Genomic DNA, 26,788 nt, shown 5'->3' with positions numbered 1-26,788 from the left:
ATGGAAAGTAATACAATGTCCCCAAGGAGAGGCACGAGCTGCAACATCTCCAAGCTACTTAAGTACTGATTTCCAAAATAATAACTTACAAAGTAGCACAAAAAAGATCTTCCCTGGAAACCCCCTGTTTGGCTAAAGAATCAGCCATAGTATTGGCAGACCTGCTAACACATTTTACCTCAACTCTCATATTACTAGTTAACCAATTTACTTTTTTTATGAGACCTTTGTAGCCACAAATGGTAGTATCTGGGTTTAGAAGCCACCTTGTTACCAGTTACCACCTGAGAATCCCCTTCAACTAGGAGATGTTCCACACCAAGCTGGTTAGTGATCTGAATTCCTTGTATTGCGGCTAGTATTTCTGCCTTTGTAGAGTCCCCCACTCCCACCGGTCCTGAGAATAAGGAAATTATGTTGCTACCCTTATTCCTCAAGACACCCCCTATACCTGAAGGCCCAAGGTTACCTTGGCTACTTCCATCAAAATTCAACTTGATGACACCTTCTAGAGGCGGAACCCATTCTGACAAACTTCTATTCTTTTTTGTCAAAGTATTAGCTATTACTAACCAATTCCTCCACAAGTCATCAAAGGAAAAATCATCAAATATATCCAAGGTTTTCAGCCAATGAATTGCTCGTGTTAGGATGCAATCCTTCACTTCATCTAATCTTCTTTCCTTCTCTAAGAAGACTCTTGCATTCCTTTCCTCCCAGAGAGTCCATAAAGTGGCTGCCCTGACACATTTCCACATGAACTTGCCTCTTCTAGTGTGCCATACAAAACAAGATGGGTTAAATAACGAACTCAAATCAGATGGCAGATACCACCTACCTCCAAATAAACAAAGGCTCCAATTCCATAAAGCTGTAGCAAAGGAACATGATATCAGCAAATGGAAACAGTCCTCATTCTGGGCCTTACACAAAGAACACCAATTCAAGGAGAGACAAAGAGAGGGTCTCTTTTTCTGCAAGTTTTCCAAGGTATTGATTTTCCCATAGTAGACTTCCCAATAGAATACAGCAACTTTTGGGGGAATAGGTCACGCCCAAACTTCTTTGAAGGGGAACCCTTGGGAATTGGGGTTAGAACTGAGGGATTTTAGAAAGGAAGAACAAGTAAATGTACCTTTTGGAAGAGGAGTCCAAACTCTTTGATTAGAAGATGTGGGGTCCAAACAAACGGACTCTAGTAAATGAATTAGCTCAATAACACAAGTCGATTCACCATCCCTTAACCCTCTACGAAAACCGAACCAGTTTAAAGACAAGGAATTAACGGGTTCGAGAGAAAATTTGCAATTGGCTCATTTTTATGAAGGGAGAGGGAATAGAGCAAGGCGAATCGATCTTTGAGGGGTCGAGTACCCACCCATATATCCTCCTAGAACCGAATAGCAACACCAGAACAAGCATCATACCTGATAAAACATAAGAAGCAAGGGAGAATACCATGTATAGCCTTCCAAGGTGTTGTAAGGGTAGATCAATGAGATATCCCGGAATCCCAACCATTTCCTAAGCAGCCATGAATGCTTGCCACTACCTCATGCCATAATCTCTCTCTCTCTCTCTCTCTCTCTCTCTCTCTCTCTCTCTCTCTCTCTCTCTCTCTCTCGGGGCCATCTCCATAACCACTTCCCTAGGAGGGCTACATTCTTCAGCACTATGTTCCCTATCCCTAGACCCCCTTCTTCCTTTGGTTTATTAACTATCTCCCATCTAACCAGATGATCCTTTTTCACCTCTCCTGGTTCCCAAAGTCCCTCATTCTCTTCTCTAGTTTCTTAGCCTCCCTTGGAGGAATCCTAAACACTGAAAGGAAGTAGGTTGGAAGGTTGGCAAGCGTGGCCCTAATCAAAGTCACCCTACCCCCTATTGAGATGTAATTCTTTTTTCAAGCCACCAAGCATTTATCAAATTTCTCCACAACAGGGGCCCAGAAACTACTTTCTTTAGGGTTAGCTCCTAAGGGTAGTCCTAAGTAGGTCAAAGGCCAAGAAGAGGTATTGCAACCTAAGCACTCTACAATGGATCCAATCTCCCTATCCTCCAAATTTACTCCAGCCACACAACTTTTATCAAAGTTTACCCTCAAGTTGGAGGCAATCTCAAAGGTTCTTATTAAATTCTTAAGGTACTCCACCTTGCTTAACTCATTCCCTTCGCAGAAAATAACAATATCATCAGCAAACTGAAGGTGAGTTACTGGAATGCCTCTCCAGCCCTTTATTTGGCCCTCCTCATCTGCTTTGGAGATCAATCTACTGAAAACATCAGCAACAACTGTAAAAAAGAAAGGGAAAAGTGGATCACCTTATCTTAAACCTCTATTGGCTGGAAAGAAGTCCTTAACCACTCCATTCACCAAGACTAAATAATGACATGACTTTAAACATCCTCTTATCCAATTACACCATTCATTCCCAAATCCACGTCTTCTTGACACCTCCAACAAGAAACTCCAATCCACTAAATCATAAGCCTTTTCCAAATCCAATTTGCAAACAAAGCCTTTTCTGCCCAATCTCCTCATCTCTTCCACACTCATTTGCAATGAGGATCTGATCTATAATTTGTCTATCCTGTACAAAGGATCCTTGTGCTTGGCTAAAGAGGGAAGGGAGAACTGCTTTGATCCTCCTAGAGAGCACTTTTGCTAAAATCTTATAGATGCTCGTCACCAAGCTGATTGGCCGAAAATCTTTGGGATGTTTGGCATCAGTCTTTTTAGGAACTAAAGCTAGAAAGGTGGCATTGATTCTAGGACTCACAATATGTTTATCCTCAAATTCTCTAATGGCTCCAATTAAGTCTTCTTTGACTATGTCCCAACAATCCTAATAAAATGCCATTGTAAATCCGTCTGGGCCCGGTGCCTTAGCTCTGTCCATAGAGAAGACAGCTTGTTTAATTTCCTCTTCCTCAATCATTCTTTCTAGCCATCCCCTATCTGTCTGGTTCAAAGTTGGCCAATCTCCTCCCCCACTGTTAACCGATTCTCCAAGGGTCTTTGGAAGATTGATTTGAAGTGATCCACAATCCTACTAGCAATCTCCTCTTGAGAGGTTATCTCCACACCATCAATTTCAAGCTTTAGTATCAAATTTTTCCTTCTTCTCCCATTAGCCATAGCATGAAAGAATTTGGTATTCCCATCCCCTTCCTTGATCCACTTATGTATAGATTTTTGTCTCCACAATATCTCCTCCATCAACAAAACCTTCTCTAACTCCTTTTTTAATTTCCCTCTCAGTTCTCTGTCTTGCACATCCATCACCCCTTGGGATTCTTTTGCATCTAAGTCCTCAATCAAAATCATTAATCTAGCTTTTACCTCCTCCACTCTTCCAAATTGATCCCCATTCCATTCTTTTATTTTTCCTCTCAACCTTTTAGATTTTTTGTGGAATCTAACCCCATTCCATTTCACTTTCCCCATCTCTTCCCTCCACCATTACTTAACCTTAGACAAAAAATCCGGATGTGTTAACCACATATTCTCAAATCGGAATGGTCTAGGTCCCTCAACAAAACCTCCTCTAACTCCTTTTTTAATTTCCCTCTCAGTTCTCCATCTTGCACATCCATCACCCTTGGGATTCTTTTGCATCCAAGTCCTCAATCAAAATCATTAATCTAGATTTTACCTCCTCCACTCTTCCAAATTGATCCCTATTCCATTCTTTTATTTTTCCTCTCAACCTTTTTAATTTTTTATGGAATCTAACCCCATTCCATTTCACTTCCCTCATCTCTTCACTCCACCACTCCTTAACCTTAGACAAAAAATCCGGATGTGTTAACCACATATTCTCAAATCTGAATGGTCTAGGTCCATTACCAAGAGGTTCTTGTCCTACTTCTATGGGGCAATGATCAAAGGTTATCCTAGGTAGGACCTTAGCCACCAAACCTTAGTTGGCCCATACACATTTGTTAGCACCCAAATGAAGCCATCTTCCACCATCCTGAATTTTAGGGATACAGTGAAGTTTCCTGTTAGCTCCTCTATTGGTTCTACGAAGTCCTCCCTCCACAAAGTTACTATTCCCCCCGAAGCTCCCTACGACGAAACTGAACACCATCTTACCCCTCTTACTTTCCAAATCTCTCTGACCCACAACCTATCCAGTTCAGCTACCTTTGTCTCCTGTAACATCACAACATCAGGTCTTTCTCTCCTAAGTAACTCCTTAATCGATCTCCTTTTCCTAGCACTGCCCAAACCCCTTACATTCCAATTGATTATCTTCATTAACCTTCATGAATTTAAAGATAGTATTTTCCTTCATTTATAAACCTTTTTCCTTTCCACTCTACCACTGAATTCGATATCCCCTTCAATGTCCATTATTAGTCTCTCTACTTGAGACTTTTTCTTCTTTTTCCTACCCACTGACTTCCTAGACAGCCCTTTATTTACTGTTTCCTGCCCCAATCTATTGGGGCTTGCATGTGATTCAAGGTTTTTTGGAATCACCTCTATCATTTCCTCTTTCTGTTTATATTCCTCCAACAGGGTACTAATCTTCTCCCAAATCAGTTCTAGTTCCTCATGTTTCCTCTCTACCAACCAAACTCCCTTCTCAGTTCGAATTCCAGCATTAACATTTGTCACTTCCTTGCTGCCACTTGGTTGGTCTGGTTGAGATTCCAAGATATCTGTTACAGGCACAGAACCCATATTAGTATCTAAAACCAAATGGACAGGCTTACTTGAAGGTAACAGAGGTGGTTGCACATGGACCAAATGTTGGGTATCAATTCTTGGAGTCAGGACCAGATCCATTCCCTTTTCCTGACTCAGTCGTGGAAGTGGACTAGGTTCACCCAATACTTTTACACCACCTACAATCAAAGATGCCTCACTAGTTTTTCCCTCTACGTGAATCCTTAGGTAAGGCTCCATATCTGATTCATGTCTCTGGCCCGATATCCTAACTAGGTTGTGCAAATGGAGTAGACCCGTTTATTGGCGGGGATGTAATCTACCAGACCTCTTTAAGTGTTTCCAATTCCATCTGTTTTTCGTATGGAAGACCCGGGCTAGAAGATATATGTTCGTCGTTGTTAAGACTCAACCTTCTTTGCCTTTTGACATTGCCAGAGTCTTGCAAGTCCATTTCCTCCTCTAGAAATAGGAGTTCAGTGTGTATACTACCCTCCTCCAAGATATCTTTTGGTTTTTGGAGGTCAATACTTCCCAGACTGATGGTTTCTCTAGATTTTGAATCCGAATCAGACAACTCTTCATCATTTGTCAACCTGTCCAATACTGAGTCAAATAACTCACTGCTCTTCACATACCTCGGGTTATGGCGCTCCTGCTCAAATCGAATCATCTTCTTCGAAGGTATGCATTGTAAGCTGGAGACCTTTGCTGAGGCTATTCAAGCGAAAGGAAGAGGAAGACGATGGTAGACCTTGTTTACTGTCTACTTGAGGTGCTTCCCCCGTCACATGCTCCTTTAAGTCGTCAGCACCAACTTGAAACCTGGGTCAGTTGATTTTAGCCCACTTAACTTTTCGGGCCTACTAGGCCCAGGAATAAAAGTTGAAATTGGATTTGGGCCTGCTAGGTGGGCACCATACGGTTTAACAAGACTCCCGCCTAACCCGATGATTCACCTCCCTCATTCTGTACTGCACCCAAATCTTTCCCCTCATTTGAACCATTCAACATATTTTGCTTAGCACCACAAGCAATTAACCGAGCAAAGGTAACGTTGGTTGTCACACCATTGCCTTGTTTAACACATCAGTCTTTTGGGTTGCACAAAAGTTATGTTTTCATTCTGGTGAAAATTCCTTGTCTCTTTTTTCCAACCAACTTCAAGCTGCCATGTAGCTTCAATTCCTCCACCTTTTCATCTTCCTCCTGCCTTGCTTCTCTCCAAAGGGTAGCTTCAATGGAGGACACTAACCACACTGGTAAGAACAAACCATCCACAGCTACAGTGACATTTTTTCCTGATCGATGTGTTTTTCAGGATCTAGAGACAAGGAAGGTGATTGGGATTAGTCGTGAGACGAATGGAATCTACCTGCTTGGAGAGAGCTCACATGGGGAAGATAGTGAAGTTGGGAGGTCTTTTGTTTCTCAGTCTGTTAGTCAGGTTATGCTTTGGCATGATCGATTAGGTCATTTATCCTTTAGGTCTTTGAAGAGTTTGTTTCCTAGTTTGTTTGAGTCAGTCCAGATGTCTAATTTGAAATGTGAAAGTTGTGAGCTTGCAAAGCATTGTAGGACAACATATCCTTTGAGTAATAAAAGAAGTAGCATTCCTTTTGAAATTGTGCATACTGATGTTTGGGGACCTTATCACATCACTGCTATGAAGGGATACAAATATTTCTTGTTGTTTGTTGATGACTATACTCGTTTTTCATGGGTTTACCTTGTGCGTTCTCAAAAGGAGGTTCCTACCTTAACCCAGATCTTTCATCAAATGGTTTTGACCCAGTTTGGGGTCAAAATCAAAATTTTCAGATCCGATAATGTGAAAGAGTATTTTGCAAAACCATTGGCCTCATATTTCCTTGACCATGGAATTATCCATCAGAGAACATATTCCCATACACCTCAGCAAAATGGGGTTGCTGAAAGGAAGAATAGACACATATTGGAGGTGGCTAGAAGCATTATACTTAACTCCAATGTGCCTATACGTTTCAGGGGAGATGCTATCCATACAACTGTATATCTCATCAACCGAGTTCCTTCACAGGTTCTAGACATGAAAGTTCCATTCACCCTTTTGTATCCTGATAAAGAATTGTTTACTATTCCCTTCAAAACCTTTGGATGTACTTGCTTTGTTCAGATTCTTGGACCTCATCATTCCAAATTTCATCATAAAGCCTCAAAATGCATTTTCTTTGGTTATGCACAAACTCAAAAGGGATATTGTTGCTACGAACCTACTTCTGAGAGGTGGTTTGTTTCTATGGATGTTACTTTCTTTGAGGATGTAACCTATTATCCTATGGTTTCTTCTTAGGGGGAGAGTAGTGAGGTGTGGGCTCATTCATCAAAAATTCCATTACCTGTCCCAATCACTGAAAGGGAGTGTAGTGAGGAGGGTTGTCAGAAGTGCCAAGATTTGAGAGTATATCACAGGCGGTGGAGACAGGTCGATTTCAGTCATCAATAGTCCAGGCTAGCTCCAATTCCTTCTATGTATCCAGATCCAGGTACCACAATTCCTTTATCTTCCATTACAGATGAGATACCTTCCATTGTTGAGCCTCCACCTCCATTGGATGATCTTGACCTTCCCATTGCAGTCTATAAAGGGAAGCATCGTTGTACCTCATCTACAACTCATTGTATTTCCCCGTTCTTGTCTTATGATCATTTGTCTCCATCCTACAAGTCTTTTTTGGTATCCATTGCTGCTATTCCCATTCCCAAAACAATGCAAGAAGCCTTGTCAATACCTAAGTGGAAGGATGCAATGAAGGTAGAAAGGAATGTTCTTCTAAAGAACAATACATGGGAGTTATTTGATCAAAAGAAACCGGTTGGGTGTAGATGGGTGTTTATAGTGAAGCATAATGTTGATGGTTCCATTGAAAGGGAGAGCCCACCATATGATCTTGGCCCTACCACACCTCCATATGATCTTGGTCCCTTTTGGTTGGCCAGTTAGGCATGGAGGTAAATAAGCTTGGCACATTCAAAGGGGGAGCCCACCTACACCCAAACAGAGAAATAAATCATACCCAAATAACTTTAACAAACTGACAAGAAATTAGTAAATGTATCCAAACTCACCAACGGATTTACAAAGAACACACCAGTGAGGAGACAAGCAAGTATTGGGTCTTTTCCTTTGGAGTAGATCCCCTGTATTAACTCTTTCCAAAAAGGCTCCCCAACAGAAACTCCCAACCTTTGGAGGTATAGGTCGACACCACATTTCTTTAGCAGGGAAAGATGATCCAATAGGGGGAGAGGGTAACAATGCTTTGAAGAAAGTGGATTCCTCCTTAACACTTCTTGCTGTATATGTGGATGATATTGTGGTGACAGGGAGTGGTACCGTGAGATTGACTCTCTTAAGCAACTCCTTCACCAAGAATTTGATGTCAAAGACTTGGGAGAGCTACGGTATTTCTTGGGTATTGAGGTAGCACGGTCTAAACATGGGATTTTTGTTTCCCAAAGGAAGTATGTTCATGATCTGTTGCAAGAAACTGGGAACCTAGGTGTTAAGCCTGCTAACACACCTATTGAACAAAAATCACAAGATCAATGCAGAAGGTGGATTGACTCTTGAAGATAAAGTTATGTTCCAACGATTGGTTGGAAAACTTCTCTTTGTCTCACACAACCAGACATCTCTTATGCAGTCAATGTTGTTAGCCAGTATATGCATTCCCCTAGAACCACTCACCTACTTGTAGTTGAGAGGATATTGGCATATTTGAAGAGATGTCCAGGCAGAGATATACTCTTCAAAGATAATAGTCACATGAAAATAGAAATTTACACATATGCCGATTGGGCGGATATGTTGATGATAGGAGGTCTACCTCTAGGTATTGTGCCTTTGTAGGAGGAAATCTTGTTTCTTGGAGGAGTAAGAAACAAAATATTGTTACTCGCTCCAGTGCCGAAGCTGAATATTGGTCCATGCCGAATGGTGTGGCTGAAGTGTTATGGTTGAAATCCCTATTTGAGGAGCTAGGTATTTCTCATGAAAAGCCCCTAATGTTGTACTGCAATAATCAGGCTGCTATTAATAGTGCCTGTAATCTGGTACAACATGACAGAATTAAGTATATTGAAGTGGATCGACACTTTATCAGAGAGAGTTGCTTCCCGAGAAGTGTGTCTTCCATATATCACCTCCAATATGCAACTTGCAAATCACTTCACTAAGGCAGTTTCAAAGAAAAAGTTAGAGGCAGATCTATGCAACTTGGGAATGACTAATATCTATTCCCAACTTGAGAGGGAGTGTAGAGATGTAGAACATTAATGTGGTCCCCACTATTGTTTGTCAATTTATGCTACTTATGTTACTTAGTGGTAGTTGGTAGTTATTTTCTGTTTTCTATAATTTCTTAACTTATGTAAACAATAGGGGCAATTTTGGTTATTTACCTTATTTAAACTATTAATATAAATAGCTGAGTGGGGCGACAATCTAAGTCATGACCCACACTCTTTTTGACTTTCTTCTCTTCGTCTTTTCCTTCTCTTCTCCTCTTTCGTCTTCTTCTCTCATTCTCAAACTTTCTTTCTTGTTTATTGTACATTACAACTAGGACTGATTGTAGTCCTACTACACAACCAAGCAAGTTCTCATTCAAAATTATAAAATTAAAAAATTAAACATCATGGATATAAGCCCACATCCAAAAAAAATTATGATTACATATTAAACAGTTTTGAAATGTAGGGATGTAAGTTGGGTGGACTCAGGTTGAGCGCTTGTTAAAATTTGAAGAGGCCCAGCCCAACAGGGCCTGATGCACCCTTAATAAAGGTGCAATAATTAAAGCATGTGAAGTAGTGCATCTGTGGTTCATCTTGTTAAACTAACTGAATAGGTTTAAATCATACAATAATGGACATCTTTGATCAATCACTAGGTCATGCAAAGCATGGTTCAATACAAATATTAAGATCTAAGACAAAACAAAAAGAATCAAATATAATATTGCAAAAACACCAAGACTAATTGCAGCATAGACCACATTAACCAAAGGCATTAACCAAATAGCATCATGAACCAAAGGCAGCATAGACTAATTGCAGGAAACCCAAGGTACTAACAAGATAGACCACATTAACCAAAAGCATTATATGCAGCCTACATATACCAACCATGGACCATCAGGACTAAGGTATCAATGTGCCATGTAGTGAAACTACAAAACAAATATTAGAAGTCCATATGCATAACCAAGAAGAATATATCTACATATTATAAATTTGCTAAGAATACACCTGCCCACCTTCGGATGCGTTGTATGTGCTAGGACATTTCATCTTCATGGAAGATATTGCTCTTTCTGCAGCTGTCATTGCGGTTTTAACGACACCAATATCTTCAAGGGGGGATAGTTTTTTAGGGCCCAATGCACATGTGGCAGCACTAACATCAGCAGTGAATTTATTTTCACATGTTCCAGCTGAGGTACAAGTAGATGAAGGGCATGAAGCTGCCAAGCAATGACAAACATATGAACAACAAGATGAGAACCCTTGGTAGGATGCCTGGCATGCTGAGACTGGTTCTTGAGAAGTAGAAAAACAGTTAAACCACTGCCCACAGGGGCCGGATCCTTCACATGGATTTTGGTAATTCCAATAACCCAGTTGATGAAGTTTCTGTAGCACCTGTTGTCTCTGCCCCTCCAGCTCATAGTACTGGTTAAGCAAATGGGTATATTCAGATGCACCTTGTGAGTTTAGATTTCCCTCAGGAGTCGCATGGATGTTGGATTGCAGAACAGGTGAGCTTGCATGGTGATTTTGTTGGCTTGCAGGAAAATCATTAGCTTCTCCAACACCTATTGAACTGCTTGATGTGACATTGTTGTTATCATCCACCTCCAATTGCCTTTTCATAAAAGACAGCAAAAGGGCACAAAACTTAGTATTATGGTATAACTAAAATACAAAGACAGGAGAACTGGAAAAAAAAAAGTTATCTGAAATTAAACCAACTAAGAAAATTGAGTGAAAACAACCATAACAGAGAGGCTCTGGTTTTTTTTTTATCAGTAATAAGAAACTTTATTAATGATGTGAAACTTTAATTACAACAAGAGGCGGGAGGAGGTAAAATGTCTTAACTCCCCACCAATAGAGTACGATGGAGTAAAGTTAAAAATTAGCCCAAAATATAGATTCCCTATTCACCCCTTTCTTGGCTAACCCATCCGCAACTGAGTTAGCAGTCCTTTTCACCCAGCTGTATTGCATTACCATATCCCTACTCGGCCATTTGAATTTTTTCCTCTCCCTGTTATACCTCCGTAAACCACTTTCTTCTTTTAGCCATCTAATCAGCACCTCCGAGTCACCTTCAAGAACCAAACATCTGATGTTCAAATCTTTCGCTCTTTGGATACCTTCCAGGGCAGCAAGAATCTCAGCCCTAAGAGAGCCTCCTTCTCCAATTGGGCCTGAGAACATGGCAAAAATAACCCCATCCTCATTCCCGAACACTCCCCCAATCCCAGAAAGCCTTGGATTCCTTAAGCAACTACCATCAAAATTCAGTTTTATGAACCCAGAGGAGGGAGGGGTCCAAGAAAGGCTACGAGTCCTCTTACATAGGGCAGAGGAAGCTATCTCTTTCCAATTTCTTACCAAATTGGCCACAGAATAACCTTAGAACAACTCCATGGTTTTCAGCCAGTGGACTACCCTTACAAGAATTATATTTAATAAATCTTCCAGGGTTCTTTCCTTATCTGAAAAGATTCGGGTGTTACTTTCTTCCGATAGGGACCAACACACTGCTGCCCTAATGCTTCTCCACATAATCTTCCCTTTTTTCTTAAGCCATCTGAAAAAAAAAAAAGAAGAAGAGAACAAGCTTTGGACACTCCCAGGGGGAGTCCAAATACACCCAAAGAGGGATAATCCCACTCCCAAACTGTTTTAGCAACCGAGCAAGTAATCGTGAGGTGATAAGCAATTCCCCCATCAACTGTACTGTCTATACAGAGAGTACATCTATTAGGAAGTAAACAAGAATTGGGTCTCTTTCTTCTGAAGTAGGTCATTTGTGTTAATTCTTTCCAGGAAAGTTTCCCAACAAAAACTACTAACCCGAGGAGGAATGGGCTTACTCCAAATTTCTTTAATCAGAAAGGACAACCCAATAGGAACAGAAGGTTGAGTTAATGTCTCAAAAAACGAAGCACGGGAGAAAGTACCTAAGGAGGAAGGGGTCCAAAATCTGGTGTCCTCCTTATTAGGGTCCAAGAAGGCATTTTCAATGATGGCTAGCAGAGACATTATGCATCCCAAGTCCGTATCCCTAATTGCCCTTCTTAGGCCTAGGTTCCACCCAAAACCAAAAGAAGAAACAGAAGGGCTTAAGAAGGATGAGATGGGTTCATGTTTCAAATCTGACAAAGCATACAAAGAAGGAAATTGGTCCATCAGTGGTGAGTCCCCAACCCAATGGTGTTCCCAAAATTTTATTTTATTACCAGAGTTAAGACCATACTTGATCCAAGGGGAGAAGACTAGAAGCAAATCATGAATGGCTTTCCAAGGAGAGGGCATTTGTAGCCCTTGCCATAATTCCAGGTTCCCAACCATTGTCTTCCAGCCCATGTATGCTAGCCACAATCTTTGTCCACAACCTATCTCTTTCCAATGGAAACCTCCATAACCACTTCCCCAACAATGCCATATTCCTTTTCCTGATATTCTTAATCCCAAGGCCTCCTAGCTTTTTGCATCTAGTTACTACCTCCCAACGCACCCTATGGTCCTTCTTTTCCTCTCCTGACTCCCACAAGAAATCCCTCATTAATTTTTCCAAAATGTTAGAAAACTTTGTGGGGATCTTAAATAGTAACAGGAAGTAAACAGGTAGGTTAGCAAGGGTAGACCTAATCAAAGTAACTCTCCCCCCTAAGGAAAGATAATTCTTCCTCCAAGAAACAAGCCTTTTTTTCAAATCTCTCCAATACCAGGTTCCAAAAGCATTCCTTCTTAGGATTATCTTCTAAAGGGAGGCCTAAGTAAGTCAAAGGCCAATTCGAGATCACACAACCTAATACACCTGCATATTCACTTAGCTCCCTCTCCTTCAAATTCACACCCACCATACTGCTCTTATCAAAGTTCACCTTGAGGTTAAACATCCGCTCAAAGAGTTGTATTGCCAATTTTAAATTTCGGATCCAATTTATGTCTCCACCTTCCCAAAACAAGAGTGTGTCATTTGCAAATTACATATGTGTAAGTGGTACCTTCTCCCTTCCCACTCTCCATCCTTTTATTAAATTCCTCGAGTCCGCTCTATGGATCAATCTCCCAAGGACATCTACAATCAAAGTAAAAAGAAAAGGGGATAGTGGGTCTCCTTGTCTTATTCCTCTCGATGCAAGGAAGAAGTCCACCACAATTCCATTCACCAAGATAGAATATCAACGACTCCTAATACAGCCCCAAATCCATTTACACCAAGTATCTACAAATCCAAAGCCTTTCAACACTTCCAACAAAAAAGACCAATCAACCATGTCATAAGCCTTCTCCAGGTCCAATTTGCAAATCACTCCCTTCTTCTTGGATTTCCTAAAGCTCTCCATACTCTCATTTGTAATCAAAATTTGATCAGTGATCTGTCTATCATTCACAAAAGCTCCTTGGTTGGGTGCAATAATGGTAGGAAGAACTTTCTTTAACCTTAGAGACAACACTTCTGCAATTATTTTATACAAAGTGTTCACCAAACTAATAGGTCTAAAGTCCCTTAGTTGTGATGCCTCTCTCTTCTTTGGTGCCAACGCAATGAATGTGGAGTTCAACCCCAGATTAATTACTCCCCTTCTGTGGAACTCCTCAAAAACTGACCCAAGATCCTTCTCCACAATATCCCAACAATCCTAATTAAAACCCATTGTGAAACCGTCTGGACTGGAGCTTTTGTCCTATCCATAGAAAAGACTGCTTCCTTAATCTCCTCCATCTCTAATTTCTTTTCTAACCACTCTATGTTTTCTGCACTTAGAATCACCCATTCCAAACCCTCCAACCAAATCCTTTCACTTAAGGGTCTTCTAAAAATAGATTTTGAATGATTTACAAAGGCCTCTGCTATTTCTACCGGGTTGGATATGCCTACTCCTCCTACTTCCAATTTTGAGATGAAGTTCTTCTTTCTCCTACCATTTGCCATTGAACGGAAATATTTGGTGTTTCTATCCCCCTCCTTTAACCATTTACTAGATTTTTGTCATGTCATCAATAAATACTTAGTTCAACTGAAGCCTAACATACGTCAATTTCTCTAAAAATTAATCATCCTTAAGTTATAGTAGAAATTTGCTGAAATAAAAACTGTAAGAAAAGAGGAAGAAAAGAAGAAGTTTTTGAGAGGAGAGAAGAAGAGAAAGAATGAAGAAAGGAAGAGAAAGTAATCAGATCTGGCTGCCCTCTTCCATTAGTATTTATACTTAAAATAAAAACAGTGTACAATGACTGATATGCCCTTATAGGGCGGCTGATTCCAAAAAAATCTCAATAAAAACATTAAAAACTCTACTCTAAAAGCTTCCAAATAGTGTGCTGTGGTCCCCACTCACTAACTAAACAAATAATAACTAAAATCAATTAACAAAAACCACAAAATCCTCAACAGTCACTAAAACATATCAAAGGAGGAACCAATGGTTGCACCTAGATTTTGAAGCTGATGGGTTTCTATTTTAATTTTTAAAACCAGCAGTTATTTTCATTAAGGAGCTTCCTATTTTTTAAGTTTACAATTAGTAGTTTCCTGTTTTGTTAAGGAAACTAATAATTTAAGTCAAAAACTATTCTGCCAAGTCTCTATTCTTAGGAGTTTTGGGTCTGATTAGGAATCAGCTGTTTAGTAATTGTCAAATTTCTTTTTCAGTCAAAGCTTTAAGGAGTTTTATATATACATGTGAATCTATCCGGAACAGTTGAATTGAATGAGTTAATTTTTATTTCTATAATAGCCACTCTTTTTTCCTCTTGAAGCCAGTGTTAGAGAAACATGTGGTTTTCTTCTTTTCTCATATTTCCCTACAGTTAATTACTACTAAAGAAAACCAGCAACCATTCTCTGGATTCTTCCCTAGATTTAAAGCTACTTGGCTAGATTTTTGAAGCAAGACTAGCCACCAACCTTGCTTTCCACCAAACCAGTCCTACACTAACCACCCAATGAACAGCCACTACAATCAAAGTTCATAAGAGATTCACTACGGAGCTCCATTCAAAAGTAGAAATAATTACAGCTGGATCACATCATGCTATTTGAGACCATTCTCTGACTTAGGAATTGACAAAGATACTCCAACTCCTTAATCCTTGTGAATATAACTTACAAAATCAAATTAATCACCTCTTTATGGGGCAGCCACTTTGCACCTCTAAGGGTCCCAACCAGGGGTGAGAAAGCAGGATTCTTCATTCAGGAATCACCAATTGAGCACTACATAAACTTTAAAAAGCTTATGGAGGACTACTTTATCAGGATAGGGGCACCTCCAAGGCTCCTATCACCGCCCCCCAACATATATGAAGGGTGTCTTCCAAACTTTGGGGACAGGGGACATGGCTCAAAAATTCCTTAAATAGCATAATCCATAATCCCTGTCCCCCTCCCCTGCCTCTATCCCAAGTCCCAGCATTTCTTTCCTCAAAAATTCCTTAAATAGCATAATCCATAATGCATGTTTACTTTACATCCATTCCCAGATGGGTACGGTTGCCTTTCAATTTCTAGTTTTCTACATTGTACCCAGTATCTAAAATCACACAACCCATTGTCCAAACCCCCCAAACCGACTTGACAAAGATTTTATTCTCATAAACAAACATGACATGTATATGCACCACTTCCACCAATATCAATTCTCATCTCAAATGCTAGAGAGGCATCCATGCCTAAAGAACTCCACATTCAATCCACATAACCCTAGAAATAAGATAAAGTGCATCAAAGTCTCTTTTTATGTGTTAGATCACAGTTGTTCATTTTCTTATGTCTTCCTGCAAAAGTCCCACAACTTGATGACTCTCCATTTCCCAAAATCCTGGAGAAAGGCACAGGCCACAGAGATGGGTATCCCATAGCTCATGACAAGATCCAACTCTAGAGATACCCACTCCCTGTACAAAATATAGGAAAACCTTTTTTTTTTTTGGAAATGGGTGAAGTATTTTATTGCATTAGACTATAGGAAAACTTACACCCAATTTGGGAATTAGATGCAAAAACAAACTTCGTTGTCTCCTAACTATACCATATGCTAATGAGTTGGCAGATTTAGGAATCAATAAAGCATTAAAAAAAACAGAAGTTGAGTGTGGAAACAAAAGATATTTCCTTTCTTATCGTGACAGAGATACCAACTGCTACTGGACAGCCCCCCGCCCTCATACAACCTATAACAATATGGGCATAACCCTCTATTTCTTGTAGTCCCATAAAGACCAAGAATCCAAGTCATTAGATCAATGACAAAAGTTTTGCTCTTAGAGAATTCCCTGGGCCAACTGGTCCTGAATAACTTAGAATTGTTGCACCTAAACAATCTTCAAAAGTGCATCCAGTAACTGAAGGACATGAGTTTCAAAGTGAGCATCCATCAGAATTTAACTTGACAGAATTTTCCCCTTAATGGTCTACTGAATGGTTGAGCCATCACACTCTCAGCTCCATATTGCTCATTGATAATCTTATGTAAACTTGAGTTACAACTGATTATATATTCAAACCTAAACTCTCCTCCCATCCAACTCTCTGTTTCGAATGGTAGAACTTCTCAAATAAGAAAAGAAATAAAGAATCTTAAACATAGTTATCTGATACCCTAAAAACCCAGGCTCTTCGGAAATTGGAGGGGTTATAAGAGATAAGGAAGGGAATGTAGTGGCACTCTCTACTCAGGTTTGCCTTCCTGTGGAGAGCGGAGGCTTGGGAATAAGGAAGTTGAAGGTTTTTGACTCCTCTCTTCTCAGCAACTGGCTTTGGAGGTTTGGTGTTGAGAGGAATGCTTGGTGGAGGACCTTAATTGCATCCAAATATGGGGTAGACTAGGGTAATTGGAAATCATTGGATCCTTTTCAGAGCTGGAGGTGTTCCCTTTGGAAAGGAATTATGAAATCCTTTCTGGTTTTTTCTGGTGGCCTAGCTCTCAAGATTGGTAGGGAAGATAGGTTGAAGTTTTGGAAGGACTCCTGGTGTTTAGAAATCCCTCTTGCTGAAGCCATTCCTCTGCTCTTTCAATGTGCCTTCATCCTGAGGCCTCAGTTGCTGATTCTTATGATGTGATTGGGGACTCAATCTCCTGGTGCCCCCTCTTTAGACAATATCTTTTTGATTGGGAGATGGACCAGCTGTTGGCCTTCTGCAACTGTTACAGAGGCAACCTATCTCTGTTAATCTGGAGGATGAATGGAGGTGGAAATGGAGTGGTGATGGTGTTTTTACTGTTAAGTCCTTGGCCTCTCAAATCTGAGTAGAACAAACATATCTGATTTCCCAAGTAAGCAAGTGTGAATCCTGTCTGCCCATCTAAGCATAATTTTCTGGTTTGGGTGATGGCACTAAATAAGTGTTTGTTGAGGGTTAACTTGGTTAGAAGAGGGGTACAGATTTCAGATTGCGGTGGCCTATGTGGGATCTTGCCAGACAGTTGATCGCCTTGGCATCTATTGTTCGATCTCTGCAAGAGTTTGGGAGCATTTTCTCAAGGTGGCTGGGGTTTGCTGGATTATGCCTGGTTCTGTCAGGGACCTTTTATACTGCTGGAAGTTACCTGGTCTGAACAAAAAGGGTAATCTAATCTGGAGAACTATTCCTGCAGCTGTTTTAGTGACCTTATGAACTGAGAGAAACAACAGGATTTTCTACAACAAAGCAAGAAATCCAGAGGACTAATTCAGGAAGCAGTGTCTAAACCTCCTTCTTGGATGTCTGTTACCCCTGAGTTTAAATCTCAGAACCTGTTTCACTGCTTTGTACTCAGTCTATTTGGAGTCTGCACTGTAATGTGTCTTCTTCCTGTGTGAGGGGCTCCAGGAAGTTTTGTATCATTTTCGCCTTTCATCAATAAAATTTTTACCTTACCTTCTTGAACAAGAAAAAAAAAAAAAAAAAAACAGCTGCATGGAATTCTACAAGGTGTTCAGATTGCAAAAGAGACGAACTTGGAGAATTTAGTGGTTGAAGGTAGGGGTGCTCACAGTTCGATTAACCAAATCATGAGCTAATTTTTGAAACCAAACCAGTATTGCCGGTTAACTGATTGATCAGTTCGATTTTTTACCAGTTTGGTTTGTCAGTTTCTCATTTTTTATATTGCAAATATTATAAAAATATATAAATATATAATATAATATATTATAAATAATATATAAATATACACCTCTCAGTTCGGTTAACTGTCAATTTTTTGTTGAGACACAAATAAAGAGAATACAAGTGTACAAGAAAAGGCCACGCCAGCCTTTAAAGAATGTAACTAACAGCCAACCACTAGAACAAACTAAATAACAAACTAGACAAGTGGAGAGGCTGGTATAACAGAATTGTAACAGCAGTATATAAATAAGGAAAGGAAGTTAGGAGGGGATTATCGATTTGGAAATACAATCTCTCTCTCTCTCTCTCTCTCTCTCTCTCTCTCTCAAGAGTCCCTGAGTTAGGCAGTCCCTAACAAGTTGGTATCAGAGCCAAGATGCCAAGCACAAGGTCATCCGCAATGGAGAACAGAGTCGACAACATGGAAGGAGAAATGCAAAGAATATCGGCTGACGTCAAAGAAATCAAAGAAAGCTTTGCATCCTTGCTTGAACGACTGGCACATGCACCACCTGTGCCAAATCGGGAAGAGTGCAGTGACACCAATCATCGAAGTGGACCAAGAACAGCAAGAATCGAGTTTCCCATCTTCGCAGGGGAAGATCTCACATCCTGGCTTCTGCGAACAGAAAGATACTTCGGTTACCACAACACACAAGGACCTGATCGTGTTCCATTAGCTTCTACACACCTGGAAGGAGAGGGGATCGTCTGGTACCAATGGTACCGGCGACGGCACCCAAGAGCCACATGGGCAGACTTCACCAACGCCTTAACCATGCGATTTGGAGTCTCGGCTTTTGAGAACTATGATGAAAGCCTCGCTAAGTTACGACAGACTAGCTCCGTCCAAGATTATCAGATGGCATTTGAAAGATTAGCTGTGCGTATGCAAGGCTGGCCAGAAAACGCGCTTGTCAGCAGTTTTGATGATGGACTCAGGGAAGAATTACGGCTGGAGGTAAAAGCCATGCAGCCCACCACCGTTCTTGAAGCAGCAGCATTAGCTCGACTACATGAAGACAAACTGAATTGGGCAAGAAGGACTAATCAACCTCTGGGAGTTGCAATCAGACCAGGTATACCGAACCCAGAACCAGGTATCTTGGGTAAACCGGAGCACAGATCAGGAGTAGGAATCACAGGCAAGGACACCAACTATGGTTCAGGCCCCGGCTCAGCCAAGAGGTTAACCTGGGCTGAGATGTAAGCCCGACGAGAAAAGGGCCTTTGTTATGCATGTGAAGACAAATTCGGGTCGGGCCATCGCTGTAAGATCCCTTAAGTTTTCTTCCTTCAACCTGAAACCGAATATGTCGAGCAATCAACAGACATTGAAGAGCCAATGGACAACCAAGAATGGGGGCAATGGACAAAGGAATAACCGGAAGTATCCCTGCAAGCCTTGACTGGTCGTGCTTCTTCTCAAACTATGAGAGTAACCGGACTGGTACAAGGGTGCCATGTGCCGGTTCTGATAGACAGTGGCAGCACCCTCAATTTCATTACCCAAACATTGGTCAGACAACTAGGGATTCCGGTCCAACCATGTACAGCCTTCCGGGTGCACGTAGCTAATAGGAGCAACCTGGTGTGCGACAGTACGTGCACAGAATTAAAGATGAAGATACAAGGACATGAGTTCGAGGTAAATCTACACCCCCCAGAAATCAGTGGAGCATATGTAGTTCTCGGAGTCCAATGGTTAAGGCAACTAGGGCCGATGATATGTGATCGAGCCCGTCTCACCATGGATTTTCAAGTGGGCAGCTCACAGGTGCATATTCAAGGGCAGTTGTCCAAGGGTCCAAGACCTATTAGTCTCGCCTCCCTAGGGAAACAGGCAGCAGACCCAGCCCACATCGTTTTAATGCAGATAGACTCCCATAGGAACGGCCCCATTCTAGCCCAAGGAAGCAGATCCGAAGAAGGTCGCACACAACTACAGCAGCTACTTCAAAAGTTCTCAGTGATCTTCCAAGAACCTAAGGAACTACCACCGAAACGTGCCCATGATCATTGCATTCCATTGCTGCCCGGAACCGCACCCACAAATGTAAGGCCTTATCGTTACCCCTATTTTCAAAAACTACAGATTGAGAGGCAAGTGCAAAATATGCTTGACAGAAAAATTATACAACCCAACCAAAGCCCATTCTCCTCGCCGGTATTACTTGTGAAAAAGAAGGATGGGGACATGGCGGTTTTGTATAGACTATAGGGTTCTGAACAACATTACTGTGAAGGATCGATTTCCCATACCGGAAATCGATGAACTACTAGATGAACTCGGCAGGGCCACCATATTCTCTAAACTAGACCTGAGATCGGGATATCATCAAATTCGGGTCCATGAGGGAGACATCCACAAGACTGCTAACACACAAAGGGCATTATGAATTTCTGGTTATGTTGTTTGGGTTGACCAATGTGCCAGCTACGTTCCAAGCCCTTATGAATGACATATTTCGACCCCATTTGCACAAATTTATACTCGTTTTTTTTATGATATACTTGTATATAGCGCTACATGGGACGAACACCTAGTACATCTACAAATCACCTTGGAACTGCTAAGGACTCATAAACTCCTTGCAATGGGGTCAAAATGCACATTTGGATAGACACAAGTACACTATTTAGGGCATGTGGTCGAAAACGACATTATAGCAGCAGACCCAGAAAAGATCTCAAGCATGATAAATTGGCCCCGACCTCAAAATGTTAAGGAGTTACGAGGCTTCTTGGGTTTAACAGGGTACAACCGGCGATTCATTAGAGGGTATGGACTGATTGCTGCCCCCTTGACAAGTTTACTTAAGAAGAATGGGTTCTGCTGGACTAGGGAGGCCCAACAGGCCTTCGAGACACTCAAAACAACTATCTCATCCCCACCGACGCTCGCACTTCCAGACTTCTCAAAGGACTTCATCATTGAATGTGATGCGTCAAGCCAAGGAGTTGGTGTAGTCCTCATGCAAGAAGAAAGGCCACTAGCATTTTTCAGCAAAGCAATGGCAGCACAGAAATGGGCCAAATCAGTATACGAACGTGAACTGATAGCAATTGTTCTCATAGTTCAGAAGTGGCGGCCCTACCTTCTAGGAAGGAGGTTCATCATACGAACTGACCACCAGAGCCTGAAATTTCTGTTGGAGCAGTCCGTACTATCCCCGGAACAGCAGCGATGGATAGCCAAATTACTTGGCTACGATTATGTCATGAAATACAAGGCAGGGCACACTAACAAGGTGGCGGATGCACTGTCACGCCAGCCACAACTATTTCCATTACTTCTCACGGGCTCAACATGTTCCATCATGGGTCAGCTAAGGGAAGAAGCTGAAAGGCACCCACAACTGAGCAAGCTACGTTCACAGGTCCAAGAGGACCCTACTAGCCACCCAGGGTACACAGTGGAGAATAACTTGTTGCTGTATAAACGCAAATGGTGATACCATAGGATTCAGCAGCTTTTGGAAGTATTCCACTCATCCCCAACAAGAGGACACCCAGGGATCCTACGCACTTACAAGAGACTAGCCACCCAATTCCACTGGAAAGGCATGCGAAATTCGGTCCAAAAATTCATAGCCAAATGCGTCATTTGCCAGAAAAATAAGGCAGATACCCAGTCTCCAGCAGGACTGCTACAACCACTCCCAATTCCTACACAAGTGTGGGCAGATATATCCATGGACTTTATAACGGGGCTCCCCCTTTCCTATGGCAAGTCCGTCATTCTCGTAGTGGTTGATAGATTCACCAAATACTGCCATTTTCTCCCTCTGTCCCACCCCTTTACAGCCTCCATGGTGGCTGAGATTTTTACTAAGGAGGTGGCACGACTGCATGGTACCCCTAACTCTATTGTCTCAAACCGCAACCCTATTTTTATGAGTCATTTCTGGGCAGAACTTGTTTGACTACAGGGAGTGAAACTCTTCAAATCTACCAACTACCACCCTCAACAGATGGGCAGACTGAGGTGGTCAACCGGAGTTTGGAAACCTATCTAAGGTGCTATGCAGAGGATAGGCCACGTTAGTGGCTCAAGTGGCTTCATTGGGCAGAATGGTGGTACAATACCACGTATCATAGTGCAGCAAGAATGACTCCCTTCCGGACTCTATATGGATGGGACCCACCTCCCCTACTCCCATATGAGAAAGGGTCTACAGCAGTAGCAGCAGTAGAAGACCAACTCCTCCAACGAGATAGGGTGTTACAAGATCTCAAATCCCACCTTCATCGAGCCCAACAATGGATGGCAAACTCATACAACAGAAGCCATAGGCATATCCAACACCAGATTGGAAAGCAAGTCTTCCTTAAATTACAACCATACAAGCAAATTTTAGTAGTAGGCCACCGATGGAACAAGTTGAGCCCTAGGTACTTCGGCCCATTTCAGATTGTGGAACGCATTGGGTCGGTGGCATATAGGCTTGACCTCCCAGCAACATCAAAATTACACCCTGTATTCCATGTATCCCTATTGAAGAAATGGCCAAAAACAGAAGCAATAACAACAACCACCCTCCCATCATTCTCGGAAGATGGCCAAGTTCAAACTGAGCCCACTCAAATAAAAGATTTCAGGTGGATACGTAAAGGGAATCACATCGAACCAAAGGCATTGGTGGTATGGTCAGGTCTCCCAATTGATGATGCAACTTGGGAACCTTACTTGGATTTACATAATAGATTCCCACATCTTGACCTTGAGGACAAGGTCGCTTTCAAGGGAGGAGGGACTGTTGAGACACAAATAAAGGGAATACAAGTGTACAAGAAAAGGCCACGCCAGCGTTTAAAGAATGTAACTAACAGCCAACCACTAGAACAAACTAAATAACAAACTAGACAAGTGGACTGGACAAGTGGAGAGGCTGGTATAACAGAATTGTAACAGCAGTATATAAATAAGGAAAGGAAGTTAGGAGGGGATTATCGATTTGGGAATACAATCTCTCTCTCTCTCTCTCTCTCTCTCTCTCTCTCTCTCTCTCTCTCCTCAGGAGGTAGGCTCCCTCGAAAGAGTCCATGAGTTAGGCAGCCCCTAACATTTTTCTTTTAGGTTAACCAAAAACCAAACTAGTACCACCGGTTTTTGCAAAACACCGAACCAATCAGTTCAGCTAATCAGATTTTTCAGTTCGGTTTTTGTTGAGCACCCCTAGTTGAAAGGGACTCGAAGCAGATTCAGTGATATGGTGTTATAGGGACAAAATGAAGAAGTTCAATTGGGTATCAAGAAATATGAATCTGGTTATACAATGGGTGGGGAGGGAGGCAAATGCATTGGCTGGTTCTTTAGCTAAGCAGGGGGTACTTAAGGATCAGTTCTACTGGGCTCAATTGTAATTTTTTGTTGTACTTTCTTTTAGAGTGATTGCACCTTGTGCCTCTCCCTGGGATGCTTTTACCATTGCTTATCCATATTGATTTATTTCAATGAATTTTTACTTATAAAAGAAACACTGGATGGTAGATGCTTCATTAGCCAAATTATGTAATTCTTTCCCCACATTTACAGAAAAAAAAAATGCAAAGTTGGAACGGCAAAAACAAGCTGAACATGTACCATTATGACACAATTATTTCAAGCTGCTGAAGATGTGAAAACCCAAAGTAATTTGTATTAGCTCGTATCCACCTCCCAGTTTCTTGTGATTTCCAAGAACTTTTAGAGTTTAGACCCTTTTATTTCTTCTAGAAAATTTGAGAAATTTAAGTTAGACAAAAGGAAAAAAAGATTAATTTACTAACCTTGCAGCATCACAACAGTCATCAGTAATAACGGGTGCATCATCCATATTGCCATTTATGACTTTTTCACTCTCAATTGAACTTTCTTGGTACCCTTTCTTATGCATGATCTGTCAACCAAAAACAAAGTTACTGATCCTAGCAATCAAAACTAAGAAATTTCAAGGAAAAACTAAAACAAGAATTCAGAAAGGTATGGATGGCCAACTCAAGATCAGTATTGCATGGAGACAAACACAAGAATCAAGATATGACACACGTGTCTGGGAGTCTGACTTGGTATTTCGCAAAAAGGAAAAAAAAAAGATCCATGGAGAAATCCATAGAAAAGTATAAATTATTAAAAGAGTCCATTATTTTTTTGAATTTTAACACTATATACCTATAAAAAAGATTTGGAACCTTTTCTTTGTAACTTAGTAACGGTTCCTGGAACAAAAGTGTCATTCATTTTGGACATTAGTTATTCATTTATGTCTATAAGCAAGTAGACAGAGGAAAGTGCTAATGTTGAAGGTTCCATCAAGAATCTACAGAATGTCCCAATCTCACATGTCTTTGACATGGACACTTCATCCGCTAGTCCATGCAACAGTGCTCAAAAGCACTGATTCAAAGAATAGTTTATGGAGAAATTTCTGTATATTTGAACAATAAACAAAAAGAGGTAAGATCTATAACATGAAAATGGACTTCCTTTTGGTTTAGGAAAAACGTTCTTCTTCAATCTTACATTAAAATTAGAAGTACTAGCAGACCCATGTCATCGAGATATTGGGAACCAATTTCAGAATCAACATTTTAAAGCAAGGAATAGCAAAATTCAAGCTGCAAACCCACTTAATATAGCAGCTAATAAACAAAATAACTGGAGCATAAAGTAACCAACCAACGAAATAGAGAAGCATGAACTTTGTCATCACCCTTCTTTTGGACATTATCACAAAAATGTTATGAGAAACCGGATTAAAATTCATTGTACATGAACCCAGCTTAACAAAATCCAACCAAAAACACTCTTTCTCCATGCATATGTGTAGAGATTTATATTGGCTGTCTATCAACGTTGATTAATTACATGCTTCCATGCACGAGTCACGAATGTATGAGAAAAATATCAATTGCTCGTATGAACTCTTCAAAGAAAACCAGAAGAAGAAGAGGAATGAAGGTACCCACTAAATATTAACCGGAGAAATTTGAAGCTTTCACCAGTACGGAAAGATTAAACGCACATGTTATGATAGAGTGAACGAAATGTACCTTGTATTTCGTAATGGCGTTATTGAAAGCGTTAATGAGAGCAGAGTCATCCCAAATATCACTTTCCTTGCTCATTTCGTCTCCCGCAGATTTCGAAAGATTTCCCGCTGGCACGATGGAGCTTCAACAGCGGCGAGCAACGCAGACGATGACCTAACTGGTCTCACAAGTCACGACTCACAACAGAAGCGATTTAGGTTCAGTGAACGCGACTTACAAACGCTGAAGGCTAGAGTCGGTGTTAGTAACAAATATCGTTTTCTAAGAGGCGTTTTTTCAGAAAACGGTGAGCAATATGTATGGTGTTTTTTTATAAAAAAAAAAAAAAAAGAGGTTTTTTCGGATTTTCCATTTGCCATTACCGTTACTGTCACATAAGCGTTTTCCAGGGCAACAATATAAAAACCAAGAAAACTACATGTGTAAAGTGGGCCGTGCCGTGCTGGCTCGCGGGCCGCCACGGGCTGTGTCGTCCTCCCCGGTGGAAATTTTGGGTGCACAGCCCACGTGGGCCTGTGCCGTGCCTGGGCCAGACCGGGCTGCAAGCCGTGTCGTGGTCTTGGGTTGTGGTAGGCTGGGCCACAGGGCAGGCTCAAACCGGGCTGCACTATTTTTTCTTCATTTTTTTTTTGTTTTTTTGAAAATTTTGATTTCTTTTGTAAGAAAACTTGTAAAACTAAAATATTTAACTTTCATATGACTTTGGGAATTGGGAACTATTTAAAAAATTAAGAAATGAGAAATCTAAGTTATTTAACACATAAATAAAAAAAATACTTAACCAAAATGAAATAAGAATGATGGAATAATAAATTGGAAGAAAAATAAGAATTTTATTACATTTAAATTTGAATGGTACAAATTAGTGAATTACAAATACAATGATTAGATCATTGCATACTTGGATGAATAAAATATAAAAATGGAATAAATTAATAAAACATAAAAATACAATATGGTTACAAATTGAAAATACAAAATTATATTGTTAAAAATTCAAAAAATATATCAAATAAACTAAAAAAAATTACAATAATTTGAAAAAAAAAATCTATACAAGTAGTCAAATTCATGAATCATCATTCATGACTTTCATTATCTGCTTCGGGTGAAATGTCCGGTGTTGTATTATGCCCTCCATTGTCTTGTAATCTATCTTCTCCATCACACCAACCCTTGAAGCAGACACACATCTCTATGCTCTCATCGTTCATGTAGTTTCTTTTGTCATCCAACACCCTAGTACCTGCACTAAAACAAGACTCTGGTGGGATTGTAGACATCGGAGGGATTAGTAGATCACGTGCCATGGCGGCGAGAACTGGATAATTTTTCAAATGTTCACTCCACCATGCTCAAATATCAAAATTATTTGATACTTCACCTAAATTAAAAATTTTTGCTTGTAAATGAACTTGTTATAGAACTAGCAGATTTCTACCTTTTATTTATTAAATAAAAAAGTTTTTCTCTTCTACTATTGGGCTCAAGCCTACAACTTCAAATCCATACAAACTATACATTTCAAATAATAAATTATTAATTTATTCTTTTTTATTTCCGATATCAATATTCATATTTTCACAATATGTTTCAAATAAAATATCTAAACCATCTTTCCTAATCCTAGGGTCTAATATTGTAGCTAAACAATAAAGGGGAGAAACGTTCTCCCAATATTTTTTAAATTTACTTTC

At 40.6% G+C, this 26,788-nt stretch overlaps 1 protein-coding gene across 2 annotated transcripts in view; it reads right to left on the bottom strand.

The window, feature by feature from the left end:
* The window catches only part of LOC148880940 (uncharacterized), a 30,990-nt gene extending 5,525 nt beyond the window's left edge, over nucleotides 1-25,465 (bottom strand). The window contains exons 1-3 of one of the 2 annotated variants that reach the window (XR_016104683.1): nucleotides 25,092-25,465; nucleotides 23,829-23,938; nucleotides 9,971-10,586 (exon numbers count right to left, since the gene is read on the bottom strand). Coding sequence is in view for 1 of the 2 variants with exons in the window: in XM_088963059.1 (XP_088819185.1) it covers nucleotides 9,979-10,586; nucleotides 23,829-23,938; nucleotides 25,092-25,166 (793 nt within the window). In the remaining variant the exon portion in view is untranslated. The remainder of the gene's footprint in view (nucleotides 1-9,970; nucleotides 10,587-23,828; nucleotides 23,939-25,091) is intronic. The other variant, XM_088963059.1, reaches the window with a different exon arrangement.
* Between the last annotated feature and the right edge of the window lie 1,323 nt (nucleotides 25,466-26,788).

Source organism: Nelumbo lutea, chromosome 1 (genome assembly GCF_056320005.1).
Source record: "Nelumbo lutea isolate HS-2025 chromosome 1, American lotus-T2T, whole genome shotgun sequence".
Taxonomy (NCBI): Eukaryota; Viridiplantae; Streptophyta; class Magnoliopsida; order Proteales; family Nelumbonaceae; genus Nelumbo; species Nelumbo lutea.
Note: the sequence above shows the minus strand (reverse complement) of the source record. Positions and strands in the feature narration are given on the sequence as shown.